This window comes from Haplochromis burtoni, unplaced genomic scaffold (assembly GCF_018398535.1).
Source record: "Haplochromis burtoni strain Fernald_Lab_line unplaced genomic scaffold, NCSU_Asbu1 Contig_544, whole genome shotgun sequence".
Classification (NCBI taxonomy): Eukaryota; Metazoa; Chordata; class Actinopteri; order Cichliformes; family Cichlidae; genus Haplochromis; species Haplochromis burtoni.
In genome coordinates, this window is record NW_024582905.1 from 146,192 (window position 1) to 159,140 (window position 12,949).

The 12,949-nt window shown below is 40.0% G+C and overlaps 1 protein-coding gene across 1 annotated transcript in view; it reads right to left on the reverse strand.

The window, feature by feature from the left end:
* LOC102294444 (ADP-ribosylation factor-binding protein GGA3) overlaps positions 1 to 6,739 on the reverse strand; it is an 11,121-nt gene extending 4,382 nt beyond the window's left edge. The window contains exons 1-13 of the mRNA XM_005947874.2: positions 6,651 to 6,739; positions 5,933 to 6,017; positions 5,703 to 5,778; positions 5,491 to 5,589; positions 5,275 to 5,398; positions 5,011 to 5,114; positions 3,384 to 3,464; positions 3,090 to 3,227; positions 2,722 to 2,803; positions 2,405 to 2,527; positions 1,735 to 1,947; positions 1,053 to 1,126; positions 543 to 973 (exon numbers count right to left, since the gene is read on the reverse strand). Of these exons, the coding sequence (XP_005947936.1) occupies positions 543 to 973; positions 1,053 to 1,126; positions 1,735 to 1,947; positions 2,405 to 2,527; positions 2,722 to 2,803; positions 3,090 to 3,227; positions 3,384 to 3,464; positions 5,011 to 5,114; positions 5,275 to 5,398; positions 5,491 to 5,589; positions 5,703 to 5,778; positions 5,933 to 6,017; positions 6,651 to 6,687 (1,667 nt within the window). The 5' untranslated portion in view covers positions 6,688 to 6,739. The remainder of the gene's footprint in view (positions 1 to 542; positions 974 to 1,052; positions 1,127 to 1,734; positions 1,948 to 2,404; positions 2,528 to 2,721; positions 2,804 to 3,089; positions 3,228 to 3,383; positions 3,465 to 5,010; positions 5,115 to 5,274; positions 5,399 to 5,490; positions 5,590 to 5,702; positions 5,779 to 5,932; positions 6,018 to 6,650) is intronic.
* Between the last annotated feature and the right edge of the window lie 6,210 nt (positions 6,740 to 12,949).

A 12,949-nucleotide genomic window follows, 5' to 3' on the forward strand; every position in this document is an offset into this window, starting at 1 on the left:
GGGCTATGGCTCTCTACATCCTCTTGCAGACCATTACATGGGGAAACCTTTTGAATACAAGCGCGCTGATCCACACAGGTGTGCACACGGGTGTTCACTGTTCATAGACATAAACTACACCTTTATTGGCTGCCATTTCCAAGCACATTGTGTGCTGTCGGTCCTACGTGCTGCACAACAACAACATTCAATAGTTTTTGCTGTTTACACTTAGCTAGATTAACGTGATTGTGTTGTGTTTAGTATGTTGCGCTGTTGTTTTTGCTTGTTTTCTCTTTTTTTTCTCTCACTGTCCCTCCTCCCTTCTGTTTTTCTTTTCCTTCATCTTTCTTTCTCCCTCTCCTATCCCTCAGTCATGTCTGTAAATACCATAAATAAATACCATCTTTAAAATTGATTAAGAGACACAGTCTTAATGGAATGAAGAGTTTGCACCATATACTGGGTTTCTTTATAAAAAAAAAAAAATAAAAAATAAAAATGTGTGAAAGTGTACAGACCCAGTCTACAGAATTTTACACAACAGCACATGTATTACTCACCTATTATTGTTGCCCAGATCCAGCAAAGTGAGATCTTGCAGGATCTGACCTGGAGAAAGCGATGGAGAGTGGAAGCCCAAAGTCGAAGTTGAAATTAGTTGAGGGGTGATATCAGCGGCTGAGGGAGCAGATGAGGTCAAGCTGAATGACTGAGGAGGAGCAGCTGGAGCCACGGTGGTCAATATAGAACTGAAGGGTTGTGGGGATATGACTGATGTTGTTGAAATGGGTGTTGTTGAAAGGGATGTTGTAGAAGCCAGAGGTGTAGAAAAGACAGGGCCAGTGAAGTTTAAGGAAGAAGCTGGTGTATAAGTCTTGGAAGGATTAGCTGGGGCTCCTGTTGTAGAGAGGGCATCCAGAAAGAGAGAAGGCGTAGAAAACACAGGAACTGTGGGTAAAGTGTCAAAAAGATCCAAATCTTGACTGGAATCCTGGAAATCAAGGGAATAAAAACACTTCTAACCAACAAGACAATACTTAAAATGACTTTAAATTAATTCACTTAAATACCTGTGTAGATGGCAACGGATTGCTTGGGTTTCCATGTGTTGATTTATTAAGCTCAGTAATAGGTTCATTGAGGCCTGTAAATAAAAACAATTGTGACAGAATTTGCATCAAAATCTATAAATTCTGATACAATTGTTAAATGGGACCCATTATTTTGATATTTAACTCCAAATTTTCATTGTTGGACCACAGTAGCACTGCATAACATACAGTTTAGCTTTGTTAAATTTGTACAGGCTCACGGTACAGGCCAAAGTTCATACACTACCTGAAACAAAATAGTTTCCAACTCACTTATCAACCAACTTCCATGAGTGTTTAGAGCAGTCTGATGCCTGAGTTTTTGGCTCATGTATCAGCACTGTGAAAATACAACTATAGAAGAAGGTACTTTTGGCTGCTCCTTTGTTTCCTAAGGGGTCACACGCTTGTGTTGGATTTGATGCAACCTTCCCATTTATCCAGGCTTGGGACCTGCACTAGAAGTACACTAGCTTGGGACCCTAGTCTCAAATCATGAGTCTTAAGATAAATGTGTTAACCACTATATTATGGATGCACTATAGCAACAATACACAGTAACACGAAAAAAGAAAGAAAAGCGTAATAGGTCCTTTTAACATTCAGTTCCAAAATTAAAAAATAAATCAGTGTGATTAATCCACATCATGCTGAATGTTACCTAAAGACAGCAGCTCTTCATCCAGCAGTGACAGTGCTGTGGAGGGTACGTTAACACTCTGGGACGGTGGGTCAGTGGCAGCTGATCCACACAACAGGTCAGCAGGAAATGACTGCGAAGATGCTGGAGGTTGCTGCTCAGATGCAGAGGAGCTCTGGATGTCCAGACCCACCAGATCAATCAAAATCTCTGATTGATTTGTGCTTCCAGTGCCTATCAGATACAGTATGTAAATGCACTCAAAGCAGTAGTACTGTCAGTCTTCACCAATAAAACTTCCCCTAAAAATAATACTGAGACCAAACCTTGCTTGTAAACGGTACATGCCATTCCAATACGCACAAAGGCCATTCACTTAAAAGTGTTATTCCTTTCTCAGGTTAGACAGGATATCCACTCTTAAGATTATCCTTATGTGTACTTTACACATTATAACATATTTTAAAAAACATGGTAGACGGGATTCTCAGCAAAGTCCTGCTTCAAACGCAATAAGCTTTCAGTGTGGCTACGCTAGTGCTGACTGTGCATTAATCGGTTTTGACAGGCACAACACTAAAGTCAATACCACATACACCCCACTGAGAACATGTCACAAACAACCATGCCAAATGGTAGAATAGTTAGGAACTGTTCTCTCTGATTAGAATGACCTACACTTCAAATTTACCTGCACTGACTGACGTTTGTGTTTGGCGTCCTCCAGTCTCTCCATTCATGGTTTGTCCTTCCACAATCTTCTTATATAAATTAATAACCTGAGAGAGGTCATCATTGGCCTGCAAGATGTCTCCTAACATGTGAATTTCAAAATAAATTAGACCAGGGTGAGATTTAATATAACCTTGAGAAGACAAGTGAAGACACTGACAATTTACAAACTGTGAGCAGAATGATTCTGAGTCACCTGGGTCTGATGGGTGAATCAGACCCAAGAAAACTGAGCAAGACATTTCAGCAGAATAAACAAATCAAATATTTTATTACCCAAACTACTGTCATTATCCTCGGTCTCAGTAGCAAGCTGAACTACCGTTTGCCTGAGTTTGTCACAATCACCATACAGCTCCTGGAAAACAATGAAAAAGAAATCATTATTTAAAAAAGGGACTAAACTACAAAAATAATAACAATAATAATAAAAATAAATAAAATAAGTTTAGAATTTCAAACTAATTCAGAAATTATTCATAGGGGATTATAAATTAAAAAGCCCAGAATTACCTCAAACTGCTTAAAGGTTGTATGGGAAACATTTGGAATTTTCTATTAGTATTTCCAGAAAGGTCAACTAATGATAGATAGATCAATCTTTTCAAAAAGGTCATTTGAATCTTAGCCAGTAAATAACGAACCCTAATAAGCTCCCTGTCTGCGTCTGTGGAGTCTTCTGGGTTGAAATGTGCAAGCATCTCATTAAGTAGTTTGACGCTGTTGTTCACCGCCTCCAGTGTGCTTTTTTGCTTTGTTGCTTTCTGTGTTCTCACCTCATCCTGAAAAAGAAAAACTACATTTGTTAGTATTTGTTGATCAGACTCTTTATTCCTGATGTAAGGAGGTAAAATGTCTCCAAAAGAGAGCAGCCAGAGGTCCGACTTCATTCATACTCAAATATTACAACAAAAACATTTCATCTGACATTGACACACCTCCTTGACCATGTTCTTGATGAGCCTGTTAGCCTCTTGCAGATCTTCTGGCTTTTTGCTCTTCAGCAGTTCTGATAATCTCTGCAGAGAGATAGGAGAACTATTAGATCAACTGCTGTGAACCCAAAGTAAACACCCACACACCTACCTGTAAACCCAATATATTTGTAGCAACCAATGAGCTAGTTAAGCAGCATCATAAATGTACAAAGTTGGTCTTTATTTCTGTGAAATGCCACAATGGAAATCATGATGCAAGAGTGAGAAAGGATTTCGAAAACCCCCCAAAGAGACAGCCATGAGAGATTCTCTTCGTTTGATCTTTTGGAGTGTTTCGATTTTAAGTATGTAGTGAGAAAATCCAATAATCAAAGTTTCCTATTCAAGCATGAAAACGGCATAGAGGTACTGGCAAGAACAGACTGAAAAGCCATCAGCTGGAATCTGTTAGCTGAGCTGCTGAAGACAAACGGCCAGTATTTCAGGGCTTCAGTTGGGATATCGGCCAAAGCTTGTGAAGTTAATGTCATCAGATAGTAAGTGAAGCATAACAGGCCTTGGGAAAAGAAGCTAGCTCACAGCTGTCACAAAGCAAAGATTATTCAAAATCTGTTCTGAAAGCATTAGACTTTTTTCACTGAACTTTATCCATAACTCTGAAGTGTTTTTAAACGGTTTCTCTGACTGCCCAAGGCTACGCTAACTGTGTTCTGCCTGTAGCTTTGTATTTAAGTGCATATATCAGAATGGTTCTCATGTAACTCTGGCAATTTATGGCCACAGATAATCTCAAGTCACGGTTATGCCATACATATTTAATAGTGTTAATTACTGCATTATTCAACGACTCATTTCTTTCACCATTGATCTTCACATCGCACTTTTATTTTGACTAGAAGCTGGAATCAGGAAGTTCTAATTGACAACCAGTGCTTAATTGCCCAATCCATTGGAATAATTAGCCTGTGAGCTTAATCATTTTACCAGTGCTTGCTGTTTTTGCTGTTAATTGCAAAAGAAATGTTAAGTTCAGAACTGCTGCATTTTTGCACACCTGAGTCGCATACAGGTCTTTCTCAGTATAGTTTCTGCAGTGTGGCCATAATATGAGGACCGAGTGGTACTGAAAACCTGCGTAGGCATACTTATTTTCAGCACAGAAAGAAAAGAATATGAATCAATAGGTCAACTGAACTACAAACAAGACCTATAACAACATTAGGATCAGCACAATCTTGTCATTCTTCATCCCTACGCCACACCTTTAAAGTTTCGGGGGTGCATAATGCATAGTTGAGATGCTACTGCGTTGACAAAATGCACCAACATAAATCCAGACATATAAACATCTCTCAGTGTGCAACAAAAGGTGTTTGCAGGGCCACATTTTTTCCATGATGACTCATATAGCCACTGACTCCTAAGCTACCAAATGAGCTCCATCCTGAAATGCACTATTGTACTATTATCTTATTGAGGTATAAGTGATATACCATCTTAAATAATGCCGAATAACCTATAATTAAAAACCTACATCCGTAACAGAGACGGGAGAAGTGAAAACAAGAATTAATTGCAGTTAATGAGAAGCGGCATTCACACAATATCCTAAAATAGTTTCTCTTACTTTGCTCTTCTTCTCATCCTCAAACACAGGATTCTTGGGTCGTGGAGAAGGTGATGGTATTAATGTGGCATCAAGAGGAATTTCTGGGTCAGCTAAAACAATACCTAAAAATAAAAACAGGTAGCTTTGAACTTTGGTAAAGACAGCTTCAGGACTTCATAGCACAATGCACACTGTGATTTTTGGATTTTTACTGTGATCACTTCATAATGTTTAAATTTCACTCAGTATATTTAATCATTTTTGAAGCTGTGCATGTCTCACCCTGTAATTTCAGCATCTGATATGCTTCAGCAATCTTTGTTTCATCTGGCAGAGACACTGTCCAACTATACAGCATCTCTATCACTTTTTTCTTCACTTGTTCTGACACTTTATCTCCCAGGTACTAAAAAAAAGATGTAGACGAACTGCTTAATAAAGGAAAACAACAACTCAAAGTATGATGCTGTCTGCAAATGTAAAACATTTGGTACTTACTTTGGGTGAAACCACCTTAATTAATTCATTCAAAAACTTAAATTTCCCAACTTCGTTGTGAAACCTTCGCCCACAATTCTTCATACAAGCTTCAAGAACCTGCAAAAACAAAAAACAAGCTCAAAAAATATTCTTTAAAAAAACAAAAAAACAAACAAGTATCTTTACTAATATCAGAATGAAAAACACAGTGAAATAAATCCACCACACACCGTTAATGCTTGCATTGCTTCCCATTCCTGTGGTGATTGAATCTTGTATGCCAACAGTCTGACAGATATCTGTGGACTGAAAATATGCCAGAAAGGCAATTCAAACAATGCAATGCAAACTCAATAATGTAAGAAATACAAAGGCTTGTGTGTTTACCACAAGGAGGGGACACACGATTTGATTATGAGTGCAGGGAGAGGCTGGGGTTATTAAATGTACGTGGCCGTACCCTTCTAGCTCCTTATTGATTTGATCACAGAAACTCATAATATACTCCCAGTCTTCCTGCCGGTTTGAAGGGTTAGTGGCTTTGTCTGAAACAAAAAAATATAAAATCTCATGAACATACAACTCTGACAGCTTCTTTGGCGCCTTTGGTTCACCTAAATCCAAGGACAGCCACTGAAGACTACAGATTTGTTTACTACCAAGAATCCAATCAGCCCTCCAGCATCGAGCTCCCTCCATTCCCAGACCACCTTACGAACAATTAGTTGTTCAAAATATTCAGCTTAATGTGAATTCACTCTTACTAAACCGCAAGACACTTTACTGATCCTGTTTATGTTTGTCGTTTTCAGATTGTGTTAAACTTCGGTTAAAGCCTAAAGGTGTTTCAGGAAGCAAACGTATAAGTGCATTACGGAGACCCAGTTTAATACAAAACACTCATATCTTTCTAGGCATACCAACTATAACCACCGGAAACGAATAATAATAATAATTCAAAAAGGGTTAATATTTGTCGTGTATCAACCATCAGTTGACAGCAGCTGACCGTGCTAACCTCTTGTGACAACACAGATGAATTAGCATGGTAAATTCCAAATGCAGTTGTGTCATACGAGTGCAACTAATATTTAGCACAACCAAGTTAACGTAGAGCATACGCGACTACTTCTGTCAGGAATAAATAGCGGGGGGAAAGAGTTTAAATATATACTTACTAAGCCAAGACTCCAATGACTCGCCATAGTCCGCCATATTTGTACAAACAACGCGTGACTTCTGCTGCCTTCACGTGCTTCCGGATAAATGGGACACTGCGCTCCCTGCTTCAAACTGTATGTATTTGTAAAATCTACATTTTCTACCCTGTGATGACTTGAAAACATTTTTTTAGACAGTATAACATTTTAATCTCAGCTTTTTGTGTATTTGTGCGTTTATATGTCTTTTTTTTCACAAAAAGCATGCAGCTGAGATCAGAAATTTATGAATGTCGTAACTTTGATTTTCAATTCATTCTTTTGAACTACGCTCCTTTTGCTGTACATTCACTGCAGTGGAACGACTTTACATTATACACCGTGAATGCCTAAGAAAGAAAAAAAGAACTGGGTGCACAAGTGTGAATTTATTTAAAATTTTTCCTCTATGCAACTTTATACATATTTAGTGTGTGCATTTATACAGGCTTTCTTAAACATTTTAATACGTGGTGCCAGGGGCGATTTCAGCCCATTTTGGGCGATTTCAGCCCATCTTTGGGGGTGCTTTTTGAATCAAAGCACCCCAAAGATTTCTTACTTAATTTTGACAATATCTGCTGTTTGTGTGACACACTACTAAAAATATAAAAAGCATACAGTACTTGGTTGAGACGAAACATTTTGACAACAAAAGTATAAATAACTCCCCCCCCACCCTCCTAAAATGGTTTGTTCCAGCTCCTGGAATATATGGTAAGAGGCATGCTTGTAGCAAAAGAAAGTTCAAAGAATTCATTAAAAGACCAAAATTACCATGCTGAGTGTATATACACTTCTGACCACAACTGTATAACAAAAATAAATGTGTTCAGTATATAGCCAATTATTGGCTATACATACTATTGCATTTAAAATGTAATGACTCGAAAATTCCAATTTTCTATCAGATTGTTCTGTCAGTTATTTTAAAGTTTAGCTTTGAGATGTCAGTTTAAACTTAAAATAAATACTTTTCACAAAAATTTGATTTCTTTATAGACTAAGAAGCTATTACGAGCTACGGCTTTGTGTAATGGCAAGCGTTTGTCTGGTGTTGTTTCCTTGCACTGCATGCCATTGTAAATTCAGTCTGGCTCCCTCTGAGTTTGCAAATAAAACTGCATGAACTATTCAAGGAATCTTGATCTTCAGATATCTTCAAGGACTTTAGTGGCTCCTGCGCAAAAAATCCCTAACATGAATTCCAGTGCTACTGTGTAACAGGTTTTAGACATCTTACATCTTGAGACAGACCAAAAAAAGCACAGTAGGCCAACTTTGTCACCTATACCTCACATTCATCAAGCTTCTAAGGAGGAAATACAGTCCAGCAAGACTCTTTGTCATGACATCTGCTGCAATTGTTTTGTCTTAGGTCCGGTTTAATGTATCTGTTTAGAGAGTCATTGAAGTAATGTCAGAATTTTGTGAAGAGGGGGATGTTTTTATTGGGTTACTCCCAGAAGTTAGAGTGAAGCAGATATTTTCTGAGTCAGTCATACTACTCGTATGAGCAGCTTGATTTCCACTAAGTTGATTTAAAGTAGTCTGTAAACTAACTCTGGCAGCAGGTTTATTCACACTCAGCAGCCTATCAGCTGCAGAGTCCTCTCATCTTATCAGTTATATAAGATGGTGATACTGGTCTATCGACCAGTATCACCAGTTTTAGCCCATCAAAAGTGTTTGGAGAGGTTGTGGTCACCCCCACAGGCAGTCCAGAGAGCACAACCAACAAATACCTCCTCACCCTAACCTTTATTTAACATATATACCAGAAACACTAAATTATTTTCCATTTTCTTTTTGCATCAGTTTTGCTGCAAGAACATTTTTCAGGTTTTTGTTTCTGTTGAATGGTTTTCGTAAGTGTCAGGAGATGACAGGAAAATTATCTACCACTGTGTTGAGAACGAACAGTTCAGAGGTTGTGACTAACAATTTGTCAGACTTTCTGTTTCAAACAGTCATGCCCACTTCACAAGGGGTCTGGTCAGAAATAAAAGTCCACAGAACGTGAACTTCTCTTCAAGCTCTGTGCTGTTACTTTTCTCACCGTCAGCTTTTGCACCTTAAAAACAAGTGCAATGTCACAAAGGTCTCGAAGGAGAGTCTGTCTGTGCCATTATCCCCATAACTGAGCACCTATCATGTCTCATTCTGCTGACCTTTTACCCACTTTTAGTGTAACATGACCAGACAACTCAAACATGGTGTTTTACATGTCATCGTGTGGCATCTGGAAGCCACATTTTGTCTGCCTGTGTGCGTGTGTGTGAGAGAAAGAGAGTGTGTGAATAGCTCAGTGTTTATTTATTGATTATTATGTAAAACGCTTTGACTTGCCATTCATTTATTCATTATTGATGAATTCACTGAATGTGTTTTTTAGAGACTGACAGTCTTGAGCTTTTGTGTGATGTTGCCACGACCCCTACCCGTCTTCCTGTGGAGCCACAGAGTTATGTGCAACTATCAGGCCTGAAAGTCCATAAGCTGGGGAACGGTCTGTGCCAATAACCTTTATCTTGAAAGCTTTTTAACTTTCTGTTCTTGACCATGTTTTTTAATGACTTGGAGATGATTTATTGTAAGTTGTAGAGCAGCTTTTTAAATTTAGTAAAAACCACTTATAAAGATAAAAAAAAGTTGTCTTTTGTTTTATTTATGGTTTCATTGCCTTGCTTTTCTTTCAGACATTTTAACAGTTGATTTTCAGAGAAACAAAATGAGTTTGAAACTGTTTATCAAGGCAAATAATGTAAAAAGAAACATATTGGTTGAAGGATTGTCCCAGGGTTTGTGTCAAAAAGAGTGCTGAACAATCACTTTCCTAGCTGAATCCGCATGCCAGTCAGCATTGTGATTTTCTGAATGACACTCTTCATGTTCTAGCTGGTAGTAGACCCAGGGAACATCAGAATATGCAGGAGCAATTATAAACACCATCTGGTCTGCAAAAACTTTGGGCTCCTTCAAGAGATGCTGGAAAATATTCCTGGGAAAAGACATATGGGACCTTTTGACTATTATATTCAACCATACTCCAGATAAGCAGTATAGATGTGTAGAGGCTTTGTCTGATCTTTGTGATCGTACATATTACTGCTTTACTGACATATTAGACAAACCTAATTGCTTTAGTGGCTTAACACTTGATTAGAATGTGAAAGAGTATAAGCAAACACAACATAACATTTTATCTTGTGATTGCTGCATTGGACAATGCACTGAGGTTTGAGGGCAAGGCTTGAGAAAAGCCCCCAGCCAATGCCGTGATGCTTCTGCTTTTGTTTTTCAATCTGCAATATCTGGCCCTGCAGATTTTTGTGTAGGAACTGCCAACCTGCATGTGTGTGTCATCTTAGTGATACTGATTAGAGTTGTATTTCTTTCATATTTTTATGTCACAGGTCCTTTTACCATGTGGCCATTTGGCGGTGCTAACATCTCAAAGAAGATGTAGAGCCCATTTACTATGCATTGTCACATTTAGCTGTTAAATACACTAGTATTTCCTGGTGTGTGAATGAATTACTCTTTTGAGTAACTACTTTTCAGCACTATACATAGTACTATATATTACTATTATATAGATATAGATATATATAGATATATATAATATATATATATATAGTATATATATATATATATATATATGCTAGTATATGCTATAGCAGTAGCAGTACTATAGTAACAGATAAATATGAAGGCATGCCGGCTCGGACGTCGCCCGGATCAACAAGGTCCGCGTCAGGTGTTGAGGAACCAGGGCACCCTGACGAAAAGTGGGCTACTGGAACAAGAAGGCATCGGTGGGCAAGAGACGAAAACAGGGCGTTGTTGGAATGCTACTACGCAAGTAACCCCGGCGGAAGGGGCTACATGAATAGGATGAGGGACCTATGGATTCTTCGATACCCAACATCCACAATGACGGCGAAACAACTAGTAGCTCAGTGTTCCAACATTCGAAAGAAGGGACTGCTCTCACAGCTAGAGATTGACGAGGTACAACACAAATGCTACGGCAAGGAGGAGTCAGGACGCCAGGTCAGGGGGGAGATATCATCACCCCCACCCGAGATTGGGTACATAGCCCCAAGTGCGATAGGAGAAGGATCGTTGAGTGCGAGAGGAACTGACCTGAAAAATAGGATCATGGCCAAGCTTGAAACCTGATCCCCCGTAGCCGGTTACCAAGATTACGTGAAGTACCCTCAGAAGGTCTGCTAGATGATGTTAATGCAGCACTACGGACAATACCTACAACCACGATTACCGACACTAACAAGCTGATCTACAATACGGCAGCAGTGATCAGTGAGATGCTTGGCTACAAGTTGAACAGCCACAAGGGGCAGTACCCTCCATGGAGAAGGAGGCTAGAGGGCAAGATCAAAGTAGCACGGAGGGAGGTTAGCCAACTAACGGAGTTGCAGAAAGGTGCGACAAAGAAGGTGCATAAGAAATACAGCAAGCTGTCCATACCTGAGGCCTTGGAAACTGCCAAGCAAAGACTCAAGCCTTGGCCAGCCGCTTGAGGAGGTACACCAGAGAGATAGAAGGCAGGAGAATAAACCAGCTGTTCTCCACAGAACCAGCAAAGGTGTACTCTCAGTGGCAAGGGAACAATAATAAGAGAACAGCACCACCAAGGCTGGAGACGGAGCAATACTGGAAGAGCATATGGGAGAAGGACGCAACCCATAACGGCAATGCTCAGTGGCTAGTGGATCTGAGGGCAGACCACAGCGACCTCCCTGAACAGGGTCCAGTAACCATCACAGTGGCAGATATCCAAGAAAGGGTCTCCAGTATGAAGAGTTGGACAGCACCAGGGCCCGACATGGTTCACGCCTACTGGCTAAAGAAGCTGACTGCACTCCACGAGCGTCTGGCAGCACAAATGAACCAGCTGCTAGTTAACGAGAGACACCCGGAATGGCTAACCGAAGGTCGGACGGTCCTGATCCCCAAGGACCCCAAGAAGGGACCGGTCCCCTCCAACTACCGACCAATAACCTGCCTCAGTACTACATGGAAGCTCCTGTCAGGCATCATATCGGCTAAGATGAACAGGCACATGGGTCAATACATGAGCGGGACACAGAAAGGAATTGGCAAGAATACCAGAGGCGCAAAACACCAGCTACTGGTAGACAGAACAGTCAGCCGAGACTGCAAGACCAGACTGACCAACCTGTGCACTGCCTGGATTGATTACAAGAAGGCCTATGACTCAATGCCCCACAGCTGGATACTGGAATGCCTAGAATTGTACAAGATCAATGGGACCCTAAGAGCCTTCATCAGGAACTCAATGGGGATGTGGCGTACAACACTAGAGGCCAACTCCAAGCCCATAGCACAAGTCACCATCAAGTGCGGGATCTACCAAGGAGACTGGCTACGGATACCGACTACGGAATGAAGCAGTTGTCAGCCACCTCCTGTACATGGATGACATCAAGCTGTATGCCAAGAGTGAACGAGACATCGATTCACTGATCCACACTACCAGGCTATACAGCAATGACATTGGAATGTCGTTCGGACTGGAGAAGTGTAGTCGGATGGTAACAAAGAGAGGGAAGGTAGTCAGAACTGAGGGGATTGAACTACCAGAAGGCAACATTGCAGACATAGAGGACAGTTACATATATATATAAATATATCATATATATTATACATATAATATATATATATACATATATAATAACATATATACATATAATAATATACAAACAATATATACATATACATATATAGGGTGTACCCCGCCTCTCGCCCTATGACAGCTGGGATAGGCTCCAGCGCCCCCCGCGACCCTGAAAAGGATAAGCGGAAGCGAATGGATGGATGGATATATATGTATACGTATATGTATATGTATACATATATGTATGTATATATATTATAAATTAATTTCATCCTCAAGCAAAACATTACTTAGTACTTGGTGGAGAAAACCTTGGTGGTGAGCACAGTGCTAACATCTCAGACGGGATTTTGGCACACTCCACTTTACAAAAACACTCTAAATCTTTTAAGTTTCTTGCTGCCACTTGGCAACTCAAAGCAACAGCTCCCTCCATGGGTTTTCTATGTGACCGCGGTCTGGAGACTCCAGGATTTTAATCTGCACCTTTTTAGTCTCTTCCTTGTTACCTAGGGGCTATGTTTTGGATCCCTGTCATGTTGGAAGACTCACCTTCAGTTTTCTGGTTAACTGAAGGAGATTGTCATCCAAGATTTTATAGCTCATGGCCCTG